Raw genomic sequence first — 22,600 nt, 5'->3', positions numbered from 1 at the left:
GTTGTAACTGAAACAAGTGAGTCGTGAAAAAACCATTTTAGCATTTCAAAAACTCAAACTGAACTACTTTGGTTAATGAACAACTACTATCATCTGTACTTGTGACATGGGCCATTGAGATATTTCAACAAGCAAAAGATCAATCTGACTAAAACCCAGACCAGAGATAATCATGCCTCATCATTGGTCAGGAAATCTGGCATGGAAAAATTACATTGGTTTGGGCAAATCACCCAACAAGGTTGATTGAAAAACACTAAAATAAAAAAAATTCTAACATTAAATAAAATCTGGTTCTGTTTAATTCCCTTTTCATTTATTTCTTGGTGTCAAAGTTTACAATGCATCACTGCAAACTGATCACCGAAACAGTTAGTTCCACTGCAACTGTTTGAAACTTAGTTTCAAATTGCACTGGTTCATTGCACAATGACAGTCAGCTAGGACACAGACAAGATTAAGGGTTTTAAGAATTAAAGGGGTTTCAGTGAAACAATGGTGCAGGGATGATTAGTAAAACAAAAGGAGGGAGCAGGAATTTGAGAGCAGGTGGGAAAGAATTAGTTAACCTCTTGGTCTTTTCGTTCTTTCTTCTCTTTCACTTGCTGCTCAGCTTCTTCCTCCTCCTCTTCCTCGTCATCATCATATGTCGGCGACAATGAAGACACAAAAAACCAGAGCAGGTCGTGGATGCAAGTTGCTTGGGTGACGGTCCTCACTAACCAGTTTAAACCCTGCAAAAGGGGGGAAGAAAACCACAAATTATTATTTATTGGAATTTATTCAATAAGAAATTCAGAAGTTTAAAAGAAATTGTCTCCGTTTCAGGGATACTGCTACAGAATTAAAAGAGTTTGAAAACACAGAGAAAAAAAAAAATTAGAGAAATAAAAGAAATAAAGGAGAAAAAGATACAAAAAGAAAACACAGGGACAAAGATAAAGAGAGATGAAAAAGGGTATGTATCACCACATAATTAAAATAATCTAATCTAATACTCTAAAATAATCTAATGTCTTTCTACAAGAATGCATAGTAGTAGTTAACTCACACTATACTACCAGCATTTCTGTCAACAATTACATTAACCATCTCTACTGAGTCCGACTTTTAATGGAAAAAAGTAAAACTATTAATTAACTTACACTACAGAACCAACTCTTTCTGCTATCATCTTCCTCTGAAAGAGTACTACAGTACTCAGAAGAACAGCTTATTTGTTTATTTGTCATTCAAACTGAATATCACACAGATAGAAGGAGAGAGAGCAAAAGAGAGGAGACAGAGAAACGGAAAGGAAGCAGATAGATAGAAAGATAGAGACTCCTGTAGATCTTACCTGCATTGCAAACACTCTACAGATAGCTTTCCTCAATGCATGTCTCATGGCAATCTGCAGATTATCCAAGTCATGACGCTGAACTACAAACGCCATCACAGGACGGTTTAAGGTTTTCTCATTGTGGCCGTTGTCCCGAGAATTCTTTGATTTGTCAACAAGGCTGATCAACCGACTCATTGCTGCTGAAGGGTTTTTCAATAATGACATTCCACCGTCTGAAATAACAAAAATATTGACAACAATAATGGTGGTGTCGATACTTAAAATTTACAACTTGCGACCATATGAAGAGTGTAACAGAATTGTTTTGGGGTGGTGCTTAGCACTACATTGATAGGGCGGAGTGTTGTTGTTCAACCTCATGTCAGCCCTGATCAGACAGGCAGATACACAATCAAAGAGTGTTTTAGATGTGGTGTCTCATTGCTTTACATTGATTCCTTACTAAGAATACACACATACACACACACATATATAAATATATATAATTGTAAGATTCAAGGATCAAGGTGTTGGAAGTTTACAAGCATTGAGCAGTTTGTGGTACGCATAAAAAACAATGCTCAGGAACAATAATAATTTATTGACATCGTAAGCTGTAGGCCTTTGTCATATCAAACTTCGATAAGCTGGAAAAATTTATGTATAGCTCATGGTTAGCAACTAGCTAGGAAACTAGCTATGTAGCGTAGATTGTTCTACTCTCTCAGCTTGGATATATATATATATATAATGAATAAAAAGATTTAAATGGTACAACAATGCACTAAAATACAAAAAATGGACTATATACCTGTTGTAATTTAGTTATCTATAGTCCGATGATATTTCGGAATACAATTCCATCTTCAGATATTCTTATAACTAAATTACAACAGGTATATATAACTAAATTACAACAGGTATATATAACTAAATTACAACAGGTATATATAACTAAATTACAACAGGTATATATAACTAAATTACAACAGGTATATATAACTAAATTACAACAGGTATATATAACTAAATTACAACAGGTATATATAACTAAATTACAACAGGTATATAGTCCATTTTTTGTATTATAGTGCATTGTTGTACCATTCAAAACTTTTTATTCTTTACAAACAATACACAATGCTTCAAGCGAACTACAATACTCTCATATATATATATATATATATATATATATATATATATATATATATATATATATATATATATGTGCCAACCAACAAATACACACACAAACACACACAAATATATGAGAGGGAGAGTAAGAAATAGACAGATCAACGTGTATGGACACTCACCTGAGACACCACCACTATTGTTTCTCCGTCTCATCACGACTCGGTTGAAGTGTTTGTCCCCTTGGTCAAGTAGACAACTGTCCACCTCAGAGATACTGCGTTGAAACAGCGTCGTCTTCTGGTCTTGTTCAGCCTCAGGACTGGTGCCGGCACTCTTTGGTAATGGTTTGCTTTCATGTGTGTGCCTCAGTGGGTCCTGTCATAGAGAGGGGCAGAGGAAAGAGCAGGTAAGAAAATCATAAGGGTTACCATTATAATTATTATGGAGAGAGAGAGAGAGAGAGAGAGAGAAAGAGAGAGAGAGAGAGAGAGATCACCATACTTAAAATGACTACATATGGCTGTAGGTTGCTGGCAAGGATAGGAGACATTTTGGCACAGGCATTTTGACGCAGCCGTTTTGGCACCAACTATTTGGAACCACTGATTCAATGCTGAATTATTTGACATCAGATGATTTAATGCTTCTCTTCCCAACCTGTCTTTCTGTCTGTCTCTCTCTCTCTCTCACTCCCCTCCCTTCTGTTTATATGTGTAAGCATATTTCTCTTTACGTATCTGAAGAGTGAGAATGTGTTTCTATCAATCACATTCAATTAATATATTATAGCGTCTTTCTTTCACACTTTCTATCTATATGTGCATACTTCTGTAACCAAGTATTTGTGTGTATGTGTGAATGTGCACATCTCCAGTGCCAAAAAGTACTGTTATCGAAAGAGGCTGAATGTCCAGTGAGCCATGCCAAATTGATAGTGCACCCAATTGTTTTATTCCAATAGCTGAAGAAGCAATCAAAGAAAAACGGCCAGAATTGGCAAATCATAAAGGAATGATGTTCCACCTTAACAATGCTAGACCACACATGTCTTTGCTAACTCATGAAAAATTATTGGAGCTTGGTCAGGAAGTGATGTCACATGCACCATATGACCTTGTACCATAAGATTACCATTTATTTAAAGTTTGCAAAATTTTTTGAATAGTAAAACTTTCAACAATGATGTTGACCTGAAATCGCACTAGCTTCAGTTTTTGGCTGATAAGGACCAGAAGTTCTATGAGCACGGAATCATGAAGTTGCCAGAAAGATGGCAAAAGGTCATTGAACAAAATGGAAATATATATAATTGATTAAAGTTCATGCTTTGTATGACAAAAATTACTTTTATTTCATACTAAAAAAACAACCAAAATTACTTTCTTGCCAACTCTCTCTCTCTCTCTCTCTCTCATATACATATACACACACACAAACACACACATTATTATCATTATTTAAAACAAATTACTAAACTGGAATCAGTAAGTAGAGCCTGAATGACCTAAGTCTATGTAAGAAGTCTGCAAAACTAAGTCACATGGAGCCAAATCAAACTATTTTTTAGAATAATAATATATATAATACCTAGTAAATATGTTGAGTACCTTTTTCTTTTGTTTTGTCCATTCACTCGTGTGTGTGTGTGTGTGTGTGTATAAAGTCTGAAACTACACATACAGACAAGTATACATGCACACACAAATTTTAATATAGATATATATACACGAGCACATACAGACACACATGAACACACAGGTACAAAAACATACACACAGAAGAACAAGCACACACATGTAGACACACAAACATACAATACATTCACTAAAAGATTTGCCCTTCATTTCTCAAGGGTCATCATAGAAGCAGAGTGAATGTAAAGAACATACTAACCTGAGGGCTTGGAGGTGATATGTTTGAAGGAGGTCGAAGTTCCTGGCTGAGGGAGCCAGATCTGGCTAAAGGACTGTGACGTGGTTCAGTAGGTAACCGAGGGCGATAGCGCTGCTGTTTCTGAGCCAAACTCAATGACCCTGAACGCACGAACACTCGTTCCTCTGTGTCAAAGAATATGTCCTCGGCGAATGCAGAGTCAGAAGCCTGAGCACCTTGCTGTGTCAAATATTGGAATGGCGCCATGGGGAAAGGGTTGAGGTCAGTGCCAATGTCTTCACTGACACTCGGTAGGAACATATCCAAACGATTAAGGCTATTTGGAGTTCTTTTGTGACTGTGCGAGGGAAGACTGATTCCAGCGGCGCTTGCCAAATCCAACAGAAACATTGCATTGTTTTTAAGAATTATATGAGATTCCATAGGAATCAAGTTCGACTGCTGCTTGTTGGCGAAGATTTTTTTCTTATACTTTCGTGATTTCTCTTTGTCTTTCTGTGCTTGTCGACGTTCACGCAAGTACTTATCCCTGCACCGATCACAGATCAGGTACCAACTGCTGCCTCCGAAGCCCCCTTCTCCACAGTTACCGGCCCATCCACCACAGAAGTTGCCACCACTATTGTAGCCCTTGCCTCCAGCATATCGGCCGCAGCCAGGATGCGAGCGGCGCATATGGTAGGTGACAGGATGCGGATACATAACACCACACAGTTCGCACATTGTCTCGCGCTCAGCACCAGCTGTGCCGGCAAACAGTACACCCGCTGCTTCTCCAAACAAGTTACCCCGCACAATTGGCTTCAGGTCACGTTTTTTCTTTGTTCGTTTCTCTTTTGTTTTTTCCTTCTCCTTCTTCTCGACTTTCTTTGTCTTCATGCTTAGTGCAGGACTTGGGTAGATCATGTCCTTTGATATCACATTGAGCATTGTTGATGCCAGTTCCTCCCAGAATCCCACCAAATGATACAATGTTGCTGGAAGTTTTGCATCCTCTCGCTCATAAGTACCATTCTCAGAATGGATCAAAAGAGGGTCTTCCTGGTAATTCACACTACCCTCAGATTTGTGCCGTCCAAGGATTGGTTTCGGTTGTTTCAAAGGATCTATTTTCACAGAATCTATCTTAACCTGGTCCAACTTGCCTGAGTCGGTCTGCAGAGTGCCTAGTCGGACACTGTCCTGTCTATTGACATCAGAATCTGAATCAACACTATCCTGGTGTTCAATGAAGAACCTAACACGAGTCTCGTTCAAATTGTCTCCCTTCTTGGACGGTTCCTTTTTGATTTCTTTCGACGATTCAGCTGGCTGACGGACTTTCGTTTTCTCTGACTTTTTGTCATCAACTTGAGACATTTCTTTAGATAAATTTGGATGAAATTTCAAAAAAGATGCACAGGCCATTGCATCATGCACGATTCCTTCGTGCCACAGAAAAGCGGCGTAGACAGCACGGAGACATTCGGCAACAGACGGTGAGAGAGCTTCCTTCACCGGCTCACGGGTCCTCTCAAAGATCATGGTGGCTGAACCAGAGCGACTCCTATTGATCGGAGTGGTCTCCCTTGGTGATGGTGATGCTGCTCGTTCTCGTTTGTTTCTCAACTGTCGACCCCTGTCTTTGCGAATAGCTTTTGGAGATAACCTGTAGTAAAGGGAGTAAAAGAAAATACAATAATATCTTGTACTGTCAATAAATGAAAAATCATGAATACATATGAAAAGGAAATCAACAATAATAATAGTTATACCAACAACAAAAATACATTAGTTACAATTGCGTAACTATGATGACTAAGGCAGTGGTATTAATGATGATGGGCAAAAGAGTACAACAGGGGTCGCCACCACTTCCCCTGCCAGAGCCTTGTGGAGCTTTAGGTGTTTTCGCTCAATAAACACACACAACGCCCGGTCTGGGAATCGAAACCGCAATCCTCCGACCACAAGTCCGCTGCCCTAACCACTGGGCCATTGTGCCCCCACTCTTTTGCCCAACTTTTTTTGTACTCTTTTGCTCAACTTTCTCTCTCTCTTTCTTCCTGTTTCTTGAGTAACGCTGCAATGGACTGGCGTCCCGTCCAGCTAGGGGGTGGGAGGACACATACGCCATAGAAACTGGGAACCCAGGACCATGAGCCTGGCTAGGATTTAAAAGGGTGCATAATAATAATGATAATAATAAAAAAATTAATGATGATGATTATGATGACAATAATGATGATAATGATGTTCATGATGGTGATGATGATGATGATGGTAGTGGTGGTGGTGGTGGTGGAACTGGCAATGTTTCTGACAATGAGGTGGGGAATGTTCTTGAAAAAAACATTTTCCTTACACATACATTTTACATGAAAAGTAAATACTTTAAATAAAAGATAGAACCAGAGAGTTGGGTTTCTATTTTACAAGCCCAGGGTTCCAATACTAATACCTACCAGAACCTGGGAGAAAGTTACAATGACACACAAGAGAATTATAACAAAACATTACAGAAAATGAAATAAAAAGACAGATTTAAACCTAGCCAAGAGATATGTTTATGCTACAATTAGTATTATCTATTTCTTTATTGCCCACAGGAGACTAAACATTAGTAATGTCACACTGCCAAAATACCATGTCTTGCAACTGGCTCGTATACCCTCATCTGTCTCCAGACTTTCTCCTAATTACAACTGAAATTTGATCTACAAACTGGTATGTATGACAAAGGACATAGTAAAGATGATTGATAAAGTCATCCAAGGTCGGAATTGAACTCCACAACATAATGGTATGTAAGCAAATAGCAAATAGCATATTTGATGCTATCGGTTCTACCCCTTACTGCCACTAGCAATATACTTACTACTTAAGCCCTGTGCTCCCTATGGAGCATAGGCCATTGACAACTTTTTCCCACTGTCATCGATTCTAGGCTGTCTCTTCTCTCCTCTACTAGGTCAATGTGGTTCTGAATTGTCATCAATGCTTTTGTAATCAATTGTTCTAGAAGCTGGCATTAGCTGGTGCACTTCATAATATTCCAGATCAATCAGAAATTGAAGAAATCCAAGGAATGTTGTGTTTAGTTATGATGATGATTTACCAAACATTTTTTTGTTTCGAATTTCTTTGGGATTTTTGATAAGATGACCAGCACCAAATAAAGGAAACCCTAACCCAAAACAATATTTTACTTGTTTCAGTTATTTAAATGCGGCCATGCTAGAGCACTGATTTGAAGGGTTGGGTTTTTAGTCAACCGTATCAATCCCAATATTTATTTTCAAATGTGGATCCTATATTAGTTAGTTCTGTTTGTGACACTACTAAGTGAAGGGACATCAACAAAAAAGTCATTTTTTCCCTTCAAACACTATCAAAGAAAGACAAACTGAAACACACATGCACACACACACAGTGAACTTCTGCACAGTTTCCTACTACTAAAATCAGTCACCAAGCATTGGTCAACACAAGGTTTTATACAAGAGTGGTATTGAATACAAGACCAAGTACTTGCTTAGCAAACTTCTTAACCACACAGCCATACCTGCACCTTCAATATTTTACCATTATATCAGGGACATGCTGACAAGGCAGGCAGTGCCTACCTTGGATAAGATAGATCGATAGCAATATTTTCCTGTCATGGCAAAATACGCACCTAATCCAATAAAATCATGAAGGTTACTCTGATTACTATGTATAAAATGAAAAATATATTATTTCTTTATAGATTAGGTAGGCATAATTCACCCTTACCTTTCAATCTCAGTCTTTGAGCTACGCATATTACTTCTGTAGTACACGTGCTGCATACATTCCTACAACAACATTTTATTTACGTGCTATAAAGGCAGAAGTAAATCTGCCTACAACTCAGACAAGTGCCTGTGGTTTGCTTATTTTTTTGTGTGTTTTACTACATAAAGGCCACCAACTGCCTACCCTGAGTAATTGCTGATGGCATGTGCTTGCATTATATCTATTCTGGCCTCACTGATGGCATTTAATTTAACAGAAACCCTCTAAGATCAGAGAACCAGTTGCGCATGTGTGTGCATGTATATATATATTGTAACTGAAGCTGAGAATTTGTTGTGCATCTTTAGTTTCAAGCCAGTGAGATCTTCAAACGAAATGAGTTTTGCCTGAAGATTACAGTGGCATGAAACTCCACTTGCAAAGCAAACTCTCAGGTTTGGTTTCAATGAAACACAAAAAAAAACCCATATCCTCTTCAGCATGTATTAAGCACTCCTTTCTGATCTGTTCAACATTATGCATCATAAGTGTGTGTGTGTATGTATGTATGTGTGTATATGTATGTATGCATGTACATACACACACATACACGTATACATACGTGTTCTTGGAGACATTGGCTCATACTTTTGTTTTAACCTAACATGTTTTGAATAGACACTTTCTTTACATTTCCTTCAATGAGGAACAAAGATAATAAATAAATGAAGAAATAAAAAACCAGAAAACCCTAAAAAAAAAAAAAAGGATGCAGGAGAGAGAAAAGTTTCAAAGCAGGCCCTTCCTCACCTGATTGTATCATCTTTTGGTGAGACTGCACCAATATTGAAAGTGGGTTTGATTGCTGCCTCACATGTGCTGCCTCCAGGTGGCACCACTGGTGCTACTGCTGCTGTTGCTGCTGCTGCTGCTACTGCGACTGGTGCTGCGTTTGGAACATTTGCGACAGTAGGCCCTCCAAGTTGAGGTGAGGCAGAACCTGATGAAGGTGGGCTTGCTCCATGTCCGAGACTACTGGCCCCGGAGTTGTGTTGCTGCTGCTGTTGTTGTTGTTGTTGTTGTTGTGGTGGTGGTGTAGGACTAGGAGCAGGACTACTGCTTGGGTCTCGACTAGGACACAGAAATGTATAATTTGGTTTTAAAAAGAGGGAAGAAAACTTTACAGTACAGCAAAGTTAACAACACTCCTTTTCTTATTTTAGGAATCTGCTTGTGTATGTGTGTAGAAAAAAAAGAATGTGTGTGTGTGTGCATGTCAGAGAGTATGTATGTACATCCATGAATATGTGTATATGCATGCATATATTTGTGCATGTCTGTATGTGTATACATATATATATACACACACATACAGACATGATTATATGTGATATTTACAAACAAGCATACATACAGTTACACATATACACCACGTTCATATAAACACGTGGTGTATGAGCATATATACACACACACAGATATGCATATACGTGTATATACCAATCCATACAAATATATTTCTAGGAAAATTTTACATACATTTCATTTGTTAGAGAATATTGTGTGTTGTCTTTATACATACACACATACACTAACATGCACAAATACTAACACATACACACTATCATACACTAACACAAACATACACACATATACACACACTAAAACATTACTGAGAAAAACAAACATACACACTAACATATATATATATACACCAACCCATGTACTAACACACATACGTAAACATTAACATACACAATCTAACACACATACTATAAAACCATGTACTAACACACACCCACTGTGAACCCATGCATTGACACACACACACACACACACACACACACACAGGCATTAACACACTTTAACTAATGCACATGCGATGAACACATGCACTAACACACACACACACACACCCACCCATAGACAGACATTAACACACATCAACACACTAATACACGCATCCATCCATCCATCCATCCATCCATACATACATACATACATATATGATCGTTGTTAGCAGTAAGCAGCAAAGCAGTTTCTAGTTGAAGCAACAACGGTGCCAGCAACAGCAGTGCAGTAGCAGCAGTTGAGGAAATTGCACAATCTGAGAGATGCAAGGAGGAAGGTAGGTGGTAACAGTGGTGGGGGAGAGAAAACAAAAAAAAAAAAAAAAAAAAAAAAGTGGGAGAGAAAATAAAATAATTCTTTTTTTTTTTAAATTCAAGAGAAAGAAAAGACAAATAATATAAATAAATAAAATTAGTCAATCATGTGACAAAGTTTTTCAGGATCAGAAGTGTTCACAGGAAACAGTGAGTGCTGTTAGGTTTGGTAGAAGTGTGTGTGGGTGATAGCAGTGCTGTGATGTTCATGCATTCCTGTCAAGGCCATTTGTGAAGTGAAAGAAGCCAAAGTGAAACGTGTAATTGTTTTATGACGGGAGTTGCTCATTAATGGGTGGTCAGTGTCAACAGGTCTGAATGAAGCTGAAAGTGAAATGTGTAATTGTTTTGTGAATGGAGATGGTCATTAGTGGCTTGTCAGTGTCAACAGCTGTGATGAATTAAATGAAATAGCCCATTATTTGGTTGTGAGGATAAGAAGCTCCCTTTGAAACCATGTGGCTTCATGTTTAGCGCCACAGCATTGCACCTTGGGCGAAGTATCTTTTATTATACCAAAGCCTTGTGAATGAATCTGGTAGATGGAAATTGTGTCAAAACCCATCATGTGTGTGTACAGACACACACAAGGTGGGCCGAAAGTCATGCACCAAGATAAAAAAAAACTCATTTACAATATATGGTAGATAATGGTTAATATAAGTAATATGTTTGGTGCATGACTTTTGGACCACCCTGTATACATTAATATACACATGCGTATGAGTGTGTTTATGTTTGTACCCCCTCCAGCATTTATCAGTAGGTGTTTGTTTGCATCCCTGTAAAACATAGTGGTCCAGTAAAAGAGATCAATAGGAATAAGTGCCAGATGATGAAAATTAAGTATTTGGAACAGTTCATTGGACCAAAAACCCTATAGAGTGGTGCCCCAGCATGGTCACAGACCAATGGCTAAAACAAGAAAAAGATAAAAGATACAGGCTAATGAAGGAAGTGAAATAAAATAGCTCCCAACAGTGGATAAATTTGACCCTTTCATTATCAAGGGGGTTCATCAATGAGTGATCAATATATTAATGTTTAGAGCATGTGTAGTTGATAGCACTGACATTCCATGTAATTTCTCCAACATTCATTGCAGTTTTAAGAGTGAAAGGAAACAGCGGCAAGAGTTGATCATGTGACCACTTCAGGACTTGAGATATTCAGCAATGAGTGACCAGTACTATTAGTTTTAGTGGATGTGTAGGCGATACGATGTTGTGATGTTCATGCAGTTCCCCACAGCCCAAATACCAGTGCTCAACTGGTATTTATTTCACAGACTCCAAAAAGGACAGACAAAGCAACCTTGACAGAATTTTAACTCAGAATGTAAAATCGGAAGAAATGCTACTGAGAATTTTTACCAGTCCTTTTTTTTTTTTTTGCAGAGGGAAGGTGGTGGTCAACTTCATTAACCCCAGTACTTGACAGGTACTTTCTTTTTATTTTGTCCAAAAGGATGAAAGGCTAGGTTGACCTTGGGAAGAATTAGAACTAAGAATGTGAAGAACCAAAAGAAATGAGACTAAGCATTTTGTCCAATGCACTAATGCCAGCTCACTAGTTTAATAATAATAATAATAATAATAATAATAATAATAATAATAATAATAATCCTTTCCACAACAGGCACAAGGCCTGAAATTTGGGGGAGGGAGATAGTCAATTACATCGACCCCAGTGCTTCACTGGTACTTAATTTATCGACCCTGAAAGGATGAAAAGCAAAGTCGATTTCGGCAGAATTTGAACTCAGAATGTAGCGACAGACGAAATACTGCTAAGCATTTCGTCCAGCGTGCTAATGAATCTGCCAGCTCGCTGCCTTAAATAATAATAATAATGATAATTTTTACATAGATAGAGAACCAGAAATTTTGGGAAGAGAGAACAGTTGATTATAGCAACTACAGTACTCGTCTGGTATTTTATTTTATCATTATTTACAATGGACAGATAGGTGTCACCTTGTTTGTTGATATCACAACATTCTGGTTGATGTACTCTCCAGCCTTCATCAGGTGTTCTGGTAGAATTTCGAACCCAACCCTTTATTTGACTAATGGGGTACACTGTTCTCATTCTTTAGGTATGTTGCTGATGCTATTTTTCTGTTGATATTATTTTTCAAGTCCCAGAATGACCAGAGAAGAAAATCCAACAGATGACAGAGAGAGAATCCAACAAGATCTAGAAAAGTTGTACAAGAAAGAATTTGAGAAGGTGAAGACACACCAGATTAAGAAGCTTAGGAAGCTCAAAGGTCAGAGAATAAAGACCAAAATGGGTCACCCACCTGTGAAAGCAGTAATTAATGTAAGTAGCTGACATCTGGACAAACTATGGATGACGATGATAACATGACATCGAATACATGACAAATCATGCAGGGATGAACAGAATAGTACAGATGCAAAACAAAGCAACAACAGCATGCATGTATTGCATTATTCAATACATCCCATGCCATTGTTAAAAGTGGGTGTAAAATTCTGGTGAAGAGTAGGGAGATGGAGGTGAGGAAGAGGATTTAACTTTTGTTAATAAATAATAAGCATGTAAACTTGTTTGAGCTAAGAAAATTTTTCAAAAAATTGCAAAAAAAAAAAAAAAGGTAAATTTTTCCAATTAAATTAAATGCAAAAAGCATTAAAAACAAGAACCTATGCACAACCAATTTTATACATGTAAACATATACGTGTGTGCGCGCGCATGTGTGTGCGTGTGTGTGTGTGTATGCATACACACCCACACATCCATCCTCATATATCACAGGTATATGGTTCCAAAAAAAAAAGGGACACTGTATTAAATGAATCAGATGTAAATGAAAAAATAGAAATATGAGGAAAATGGGTTTTGTTTCAAGACACCATGTTGTACTAAGCATTGCAGATGGTCGCAGTCTAAGCAGAATCTTGGACTGATCATCACTCTGTATTGTCACAGATCAATTTGTGATAAGCATAACATGATTCACAATTAGTATATCAGGTTATCCCAGATCAGTGATGAACAAATCAGTGATAAACAAGGGGAGATGTATGTATGTATATAAAGCCTTCAACTTTTTCTATCTAAAAGGAGTTTTATAACCCAATATTTACTATTATTCATAGCTTTATTCGCTTCAAGATCCACTGTTTCCAAAAAAAGAATTATTTCACATTCTCTTGAAGTTTAAAAATATTTATGATGTCAACAACATATAGATGTTGTTGCTAAGAATAAAGTTTCTAAAACTAATAAAGAAATTTGAAGGATTGCTTTGGTCCAGTGGTGGAATTCCCATCATGGTTACAAGAGATGTGGGTTCAAGTTCCAAAGACATCCTTCAACTTTTTCTATCCAAGGGACTTTTTAAATCCAGTATTTAAACACTATCATTTATAGCTTTATCTGCTCCAAGATCAACTTTTCCAAATACTGAATGAATCAATATCTACACAATTCCATACTTTATGAAGTACTTTGCCCAAATATGTGGTCCTACTAGTTACTGAAACAGTAACTGGTAGAACAACAAATCTACTTAAATATACAAATATTAATTAAATAAGGCATTAACAGTATATATGAGAATAAATTAGTAAATTTACCAGTTTTGTATCAAGTGTCCAGTGTTGATAACTTATTTAAATAATGGACTGAGATATCTTAGTATCAATATAGGAACACTGCCATATCTGTCCTGATCTTGTGTCACTATGTTCTCTCATCTGTTAGCGAAACTTAAACCAGTCCTGAAGAGGCTTAAACATAGAAACCGAAACTAGTTGATTAACTCTTTTATCCTGATTACTGAGAGTGTTGTGCTATAATCACATGGTGGGTTTAATTTCTATGGGTCTATATCATGGATTTATACTCTTTTACTCTTTTACTTGTTTCAGTCATTTGACTGCGGCCATGCTGGAGCACCACCTTTAGTCAAGCAAATCGACCCCAGGACTTATTCTTTGGAAGCCTAGTACTTATTTTATCGGTCTCTTTTGCCGAACCGCTAAGTTATGGGGACGTAAATGCACCAGCATCGGTTGTCAAGCGATGTTGGGGGGACAAACACCCTAATATATGTTAATACACCTACGCCTAATATATGTTTATTTAGCATATATATATATATATATGAGTAAATCTATATAGGATGGTCATGGCTGGAATGTCTTTAATCATAGACTGGTGCAATGAGTGCTGACCTTGGGATGGGGCTAACCAACAACATAAAGAAGCCCATAAGAATGCATCTACAGAATTGAATAACCTGCAAGAAACAGCAGGCTAATCTCCTTCAAATCACAACCCACCATTCAAAAGATATTTTTTTTTTTTTGAAAAAGAGATACATTGGATGATGTCGTCAGAATACACTATGCCTAACGAAAACAAACAGGAAGAACACAGTTGAAATACTTTTCATCATACATAATATAAGAAAGGTTGACCTGGACCTAAACAACAACAACAAAATAGATGCTTTTATAAAACGTGTCCTTCAATCAATTTTTCTGAGCACAGTGGCCTCACCAAATTCCCTAATTCACTCTACAGACAATCACACAACTGGAGGAACCCACTATGTGATTGCTCGATTTATATTATACTTTCATTTGTTTGACCAGTACATTGCTTATAGTCAACTCTTGTTTGCTTGGACTCCTTTATTCTCTGTTTAGCATTGGTCCAGTCTGAGCCCTAATTGTCTGAATCTATTATATGCTTTTTTTAATGTATCCTTACCCTTTATTTTATTTCACATCCTACAGTTTTAAAAAGAAATGGGAGATAGATCACTAAATCACCAAGGTACAAGAACACTCTGGCTAACCTTCAATGGCCAACAATTAGCATAAGTTACTAAAGGCATGTTGAGCAGACCAGAAATCACTGACTGGAGTGACGAGCTAGGTATACAATGTACGAAAAACAACAATAAAAAAAAAAATGGGGTGATGGTCAGCATTGGAATGCTTTGACTACTGGTCTAACTGAAAATGAGGCTTAAATGATAACACCCAAACAAAACAAACATTCCAGAATTATTCACTATTTCATCTGCTTAGGTACCACACAAATGTATTGAAATACCTCTTTTATCACAATTGTAATGCTTAGGTAACAAACTTAATGCTTTACTAAAACAGCTGTAATCCTTAGTTCGTACAGTTTCAATGCTCATTTCATAGTTTTACTGCTCAGTTATAAAGTTTTAACGATCAGTTGATATAATTTTTTACTTAATAGTTTTAATGTTCAGATAATGGTTTTTACTGCTCATTCACTATAGTTTCATTGCTCAGTTATAGTTTTAATGCTCAACTAATGCAGTTGTTACTGCACAGTTGTAGTTTTATTGCTCAACTAATGCAGTTGTTACTGCTCAGTTGTAGTTTTATTGCTCAACTAATGCAGTTTTTACTGCTCATTTAATATTGTTTTATTGCACAGTCATATTTTGATGCTCAGCTAATGCAGTTTTTGCTGCTCATTTAAGATTGTTTTATTGCACAGTTATAGTTTTAATGCTCATCTAATGCAGTTTTTGCTGCTCATTTATATAGTTTTATTGCTCAGTTAACAGTTTCAATATTCAGTTAATATAGCTTTAATAGTTAGTTAATGTAATGTTACTGTTCAATTAATATAGTTTTAGTGCTCAATTACTAAGATTTTAAAACAACAAGAAAAAGAAGCTCACCTTGATCTAACTGGTGACAACTGGCGTGAGTGGTCAGAGACAGGACTTTCCGATACTGCTCTCTCCACACTGGGTTCCCGGGGCAAGTTTCCCCGCAGTGCTCTCTGAGCAAAAGCACTAGCTGGAACTGCTGCGGAGGGCAAATCCTCCTTTATCACCACCACCTGCTCTTTGCCCTCCTTTCTGCTGTTTTCCTCTTTCTGGGAAGTCCGCATAGGAGATCCGTGTCGGGAAGACCCTAGAATGTTGATGATGGATGAAAACAGTCACACATGATACACCTTGCATGGGGAAAAACACAACGAATGAAAAACCGAATTTGCATGCATACAGACATATATAAATATACTCATATACATACATACATACATGCAGACAGACACACTACCAATTTTCCGACAACCTTGGTTCCAGGTTCATGTCAGATTATCCATGTTGTTGAATTTAAAAGTGGTTACATAATAATAATTCTGAGTAAATTCTTAGAAGACTGCTGTCACATTAATAATTTTTTTTTTCCTACTAAACCTTCACTACACACTTTTGTTTATTCACTAGAAACCAACCCTTCAACTATGATAATATGAAGATGCAAACATTGAAAAGCAAAAAAAAAAAAAAGAATCTAAAGCCACACACTAACTTCCTAACCAGTGGACCCCTCACCAAATTGAAAGTGAAGTGCATATATTTATCATTTCTTCTTTCATGTTGACACTGTGTTCTTTGTGCAGTGAAGGTAAGTTAACTATTAATTTACTTTGCACACAGAAAGAATCCTTAGTCGATTCACATGTGATGGTAGACTTAGCTTTAAACATTTGCACCTTCATATTATTAGTGTTAGCGAGTGTTTCGACTTTCTAATGAATAAATGCCTGTATGTCTTAAAGGCCAGATAGCGAAAAAATTAACAATAGTTGTTACGTGAGTACCTATAGTTGTCCTCACGTAACTATAGGTCAATTAAAATAGGTACCAGATCATCAGCTGTCAGAAATTGGTTACATACCTGTATGTGTGTATGCCTATATAAATATTATTACAATTAATAACTTGTTCTTTCAAACAAGTATATAATATCACACAAAAATATAGAAGTCAACATAATAGTAGTGGGGTATAATAAAAAATGTTGTATACATATATACAAGTTCGAAATACTGATTTGCCATTTCAACATATTTGGAAGATAATTAGAAGAGGGTCCAATTTATTCTAAGATTGGTTAAGCTAATTATAAACTGAGCCTTTAGAAAAAAGTTATTACATAGAGATATGTTGAAGCAACAAATTAATGTCCAAATAGTACATGTGTAACAACCAGAAGTGAATGAAATCTATGCGGACATATACACACACACACATCACATACATATGCAATATATATTTGTATACAAATGTGCATATATTGCATATGGGTTTCATATTTGCACACACACACACACACACACATATATAACATATTTACAGCATGTGTGTGTATCTATATATAGACAGAGAGATAGATATTTACAAGCAGTTAAATATATATCCGATCTTAGAGCGACCAATGGTTTTGCATCCATAAAGTGGTAGGCCTTATAGACAGCTCATCAGACTCAATGGCAAATGAGTGATCAATGGTTCCACTTTGTGGATGTGAAACCATTGGTTACTATTTAACCAGACATATATTTAACTGCTTGTAAATACATTACTGCTCTATTCTTTAGAATGTACTTCTTTTTGGGATATACGATACACCGACTATATATATACATATATATATATATATATATACACATATATGAAGCATGTACATAATATATGCATACATGAATACATATGCAATATATAAAAAAAACTCAACTCCGTCGGTCATGAATGACCATGGGCACACATAAGAGGTTCCCCTCTGGGGCACAAGTCTGGGTGGAATGTTGCCTCACCAGCAAACACATAGCCTCGGGTTGTTTTTTATGGAAGACCAGCAGTCACCCATGCATACCAGTCTCTCCTCTCCATGCCACCAATGTTATCCAAGGGAAAGGCAAAGGCTGATACAGCTTGGCACCAGTGGTGTCGCAACTCATTTCTACAGTTGAGTGAACTGAAGCAACAGGAAAGAAAGTGTCTTGCTCAAGAACACAACACACAGCCTGGTCCAGGAACTGAACTTACAAACTCACAATCATAAGCTCAACACTCTAATCACTGAGCCATGCACCTTCACATATGTAATATATATATGCATATATTTTATATATGTATGTAAGTATCATATATTGCATGTGATACACATATAAAATACATAACAAATACGCATATACATATGTGTAAGTGCATGTGCATGGATATAATGATGTAAATGAATGTACACACACAATATGCATGTACCAGTGCAATCAGGCATGCAAACACAATTAAGCAACCACAGAAACCAATGACCTTATCAGGTTAGTAATGAAAGTTATTTGACAACAGATTTTGACAATGTTTGAAGTTATGAATAAATAGCTCCAACTCTGCCCTAATCATGGAGACCTATAACCAAAAGTGTTCCAGCCATGATCACACTGTCCATTTATATATATATCAAGTACTGCATCGTATGAAATGTTCTTCTATTTCATGATGTTAGGACTTGATTAGAGGAAGAGGTTTAATAGGGCCAGAATGTTTGGCACTGTCTATTGTACTCATCATAATTGAAATGTAAGTCAATAGACTGATGCTGTTTATTCTTCACCACATAATTATCTCTAATTACACTACACAGCAACTCATCCCTGAACACGTACCTGTACTCTGAGCCACAAACTCACCATTAAGCACATAGCCAATATAGTGAAATCCCTAATCCCATATTTGTACCCTAAAATCACCCACTAAATACATCCTGTACACTAAAATCCCTCCTTAAATACATACCAATATACTGAAACGCCTCTCTGAACACATATCTGCAAAATGAAATCCTCAACAAAGCCGACTTGTACTCCATCAACCCTCATTAAACCCTCATTAAACTCACTGCCAATCCTAACTTTACTCCCAGGACCCACAGACATACCTTCCCATTATCTAATTTTCAACATCTGGCAATTTATGATCCATTCATCTAAATCAGGGGTCGATGAACCAGGGTAAATTACCCCAAATGTGGTAAAAATGAAATTCTTGGAGGTAATGAGGACTCATTAGACAAGAAAATTACACAAAAAAACATATTCCTCGTTATCTATGATTTTCTTCCTTTCAAATCAAGCGGGGTTACGTCAGTGTAAATAAATATATTTTGGGGTAATTGGTTAAAAAAGTTCTCCGGCCCCTGATCTAAATGTACCTTATTCAATGCTCCATCTCCATCAAAGAAGAAATAAAAAAGGAAAAAAAAACCTTATATGAGGGTGACAAGCACTAAGTAGAATCTTTTGTTCTTTTCTCTCAGACATTCTAGAAATATAGCAGCTGTGGTTACATATCTTGCAGCAAACCCAGACTGTACATTATCCAGCCTAGCTCTAATATTGAACCCCTCGCCATAACTTTTCTTGCATAGTTCATCAAGGTTGAACCTTCTGTAACTGAACATTTCAAGCATACCACTTGGGAAGAAAGGATTGGGCCTTGATTATGGGCATAAAAACAAACACTGCCTCTCATAATACAGGAACAGATAATGTCCCCACAGGTAACCTGTCTGCTCAATCCTCTCATTCACATTAACATGTGTGTGTGTGTGTGTGTGTGTGTGTGTGTGTGTGTGTGTGTGTGTGTGTGTGTGTGTGTGTGTGTGTAAATACATCATTCATACACACACACAGAATATGATATTGATGATTAACTGAAAAAGACAACAGGATCAAGAAATCATCCAGCATCGAAAGTAGAAAGAAAGAGACAGATTTGGTTAGAAAGAATGTGACATTAATGAGAAAAAGGTTTTAGGCATGCATGCATGCTTGCAAACCACACACACACACACACACACACACACACACGCGCGCGCGAGCGCACACACACACAGAGGTTTTTCTCATTAGTGAAACATACATTAGAAATGAAAACATTCTCCATCCACTAATACATCTTTGCTGCCAAACAAAATCAAAGACCCAACCCTGAAAGTGTTAACAGAAGGGCATGGCTGAAAAGGCCAGTCAGTGGGTTAGTAGGGTGCAACCTAACAACCAGATCCCCTTAAACCAATGCTCACTAGGAGGGGGAGATAGCATGGTGTAGCAGGGGGAAGGGTAAGCATTTCTGAAAGCAGGAACAAGAGCAAACAAAAAATAAATAAAACTTTTTAAAATTCCACAAAAAATAAAGTGAAAAACAAAATCATTTAATAATTAAAAAAATAATTTTTTTCTTTAAAAACGTTATTATTATTAATATTATCATTACTATTATATATATATATTACACAATAATAATAATCATGAACCTTTCTACTGTAGGCATAAGGCCTGGAATTTGTGGGGAAGGGATAAGTCAATTACATCGACTCCAGTATTCAACTGGTACTTATTTTATCAAACCCAAAAGGATGAAAGGCAAAGTCGACCTCAATGGAGTTCAAATTCAAAATTTAAAAGGGAACAAAGTGCCACTAAACATTTTGCCTTGCAAGCTAACAATTCTGCTAGCTCACTGCAATAATAACAGTAACAATAATAATAATAATAATAATAATAATAATAATAATAGATGGGAAAAAACAATGAAAAACAACATAACAAAACTTAAAAAATCAACAAATAAAGCAGTAGGATTTTTTTTCACCTGAGCTGTGGCAAGAACTGGAGCCACGAGAGGATACTTTCTTGGGAGTGCCTGGTGGTGAGGGGAGAGGTGTCGGACCATTCCCGTTAAAGCGACTTTCACAGCCTGAAGAAATAGGGTTGGCAAATCAGAATTGGTTTGAAATACATACGTGTTTGTGGTTTTGGGTGTGTTTCTTAATGATTTGTTTTGCATTTTTGCACAATAATAATAATAATTTCTAATGAGAGCACAAAGCTACCAATTTGAAGGAGAGCAGTTGATTAAATCTAGATTAGTATTTAACTGGCCGTCTATTTTATCATCCCAGAAGGAAAAAAGGGCAAATTCAACCTAGGCAGAATTTGAACGCAGAACATGAAAGGACAGAAAAAATACAAGCTATTTTGTCCCATGTTCTACTGATTCTGCTAACCCATCATCTTCCCAACTATATTAATAATCCTTTCTACTATAGGCACAAATATGAAATTTAAAATATTTTTACTGGGAGGGTGCGAGTCCGTTACATCAATCCCAGAATGTAACTGGTACTTAATTCCTCAAACCTGGAAAGATGAAAGGCAGAACTGACCTCAACAGAATTTGAACTCAGAACATACAGATGAACAAAATGCTGCTAAACATTTTGTCCAGCATGCTTACAATTCAGCCAGCTTGCTGCCTTGGTGGTGGTGGTGATAATAATACTAATGATAATAATAATAATGATAATAATAATAATAATCCTTTCTACTATAGGCACAAGGCCTGAAATTTTGGGAGACGGGACAAGTCGATTACATCGACCTCAGTGTTTCACTGGTACTCAATTTATGGGCCCCGAAAGGATGAAAGGCAAAGTCAACCTCAGCCGAATTTGAACTCAGATCGTAGAAACAGGCAAAATACCGCTAAGCATTTCGTCTGGCACGCTAACAATTCTGCCAGCTCACCACCTTAATAATAATAATAACAATAATAACCATTGTTATTATTGTTGTTGTTGTTGTTATTTCTTACATAGGCACAAAGCCAGAAATACAGAGCAGGGAGGGAACAATGAATTATGTAGGCATCCGGTATTTAACTGCTACATTTTACTGGTCCCAGAAGGATGAAAGGCAATGCTTTCTAACATATACACAACCATACAAATTTTTATGGTTGGTTTGTGCAACTGCATTTTAACTATGACATATTTTACTGACACCATCACCCACCCACCTCTGGGGCAGAGGGATGGAAAAGTCTGCCCATATTCCACTTTACTATAAATAATAATAATAATAATAATAATAATAATAAAATGAAAACAAAAATTGCAGGAGACACTAAAATGATAATAAAATAAAAAATATTAAATAAGCATAGTGTGGTTTGAGGGATGGCTTGGGTGCATGTAACATTGAAATTTGAAACCTGTAGAAAAAAAATTGGTTTACAGAATTCCTTGCAATAGGAAAAAAATACAATCAAAATTTGATGACAGAAACTAAATACATTTTTTGGAAAAGTGAATCTTGAAGCATATACAGCTATAAATAATAGCATGTAAATAACTGGGTTGAAACCTCTTTTGGATAGAAAATGGAAAATGTCAAAAGCGGGCCACAAGACACAAACCAATATCTCCTATACCAATGGCAGGAGCCTATTATGGACAGCATTCAACTTTTACTATCCAAAAAGGTTTCACAACCAAAAATTTATATGCTGTTATTTATACAGCCATATGTGCTTTAAGATCCACTGTTCCAAAGAAGAATTATTTCATGTGCACTTGAAAGTTTAGACATTCTTATAACATATAAATTCATTTTGGCAGAATCGTTAGCATGCCAGACAAAATCCTTTGCAGCACTTCCTCCAGGTTTTATCTTATG

General features: G+C 36.7%; 1 protein-coding gene across 43 annotated transcripts in view; it reads right to left on the bottom strand.

Moving 5' to 3' along the window:
• The window catches only part of LOC106869699 (E3 ubiquitin-protein ligase MYCBP2), a 185,766-nt gene that overhangs the window by 25,801 nt on the left and 137,365 nt on the right, over nt 1-22,600 (bottom strand). For 13 of the 43 annotated variants that reach the window (XM_089361720.1, XM_089361728.1, XM_089361725.1 and 10 more), the window contains 7 exons: nt 20,736-20,840; nt 15,966-16,203; nt 8,903-9,223; nt 4,355-6,002; nt 2,641-2,836; nt 1,340-1,557; nt 570-734 (listed from right to left, as the gene is read on the bottom strand). In XM_089361720.1, coding sequence (XP_089217846.1) covers nt 570-734; nt 1,340-1,557; nt 2,641-2,836; nt 4,355-6,002; nt 8,903-9,223; nt 15,966-16,203; nt 20,736-20,840 — 2,891 coding nt within the window. The remainder of the gene's footprint in view (nt 1-569; nt 735-1,339; nt 1,558-2,640; nt 2,837-4,354; nt 6,003-8,902; nt 9,224-15,965; nt 16,204-20,735; nt 20,841-22,600) is intronic. The other 30 variants (XM_089361724.1, XM_089361732.1, XM_089361731.1 and 27 more) reach the window with 3 other exon arrangements.

This window comes from Octopus bimaculoides, chromosome 13 (assembly GCF_046866305.1).
Source record: "Octopus bimaculoides isolate indiv1 chromosome 13, ASM4686630v1, whole genome shotgun sequence".
Lineage (NCBI taxonomy): Eukaryota > Metazoa > Mollusca > Cephalopoda > Octopoda > Octopodidae > Octopus > Octopus bimaculoides.
This window is presented reverse-complemented; position numbering and strand designations above follow the sequence as displayed.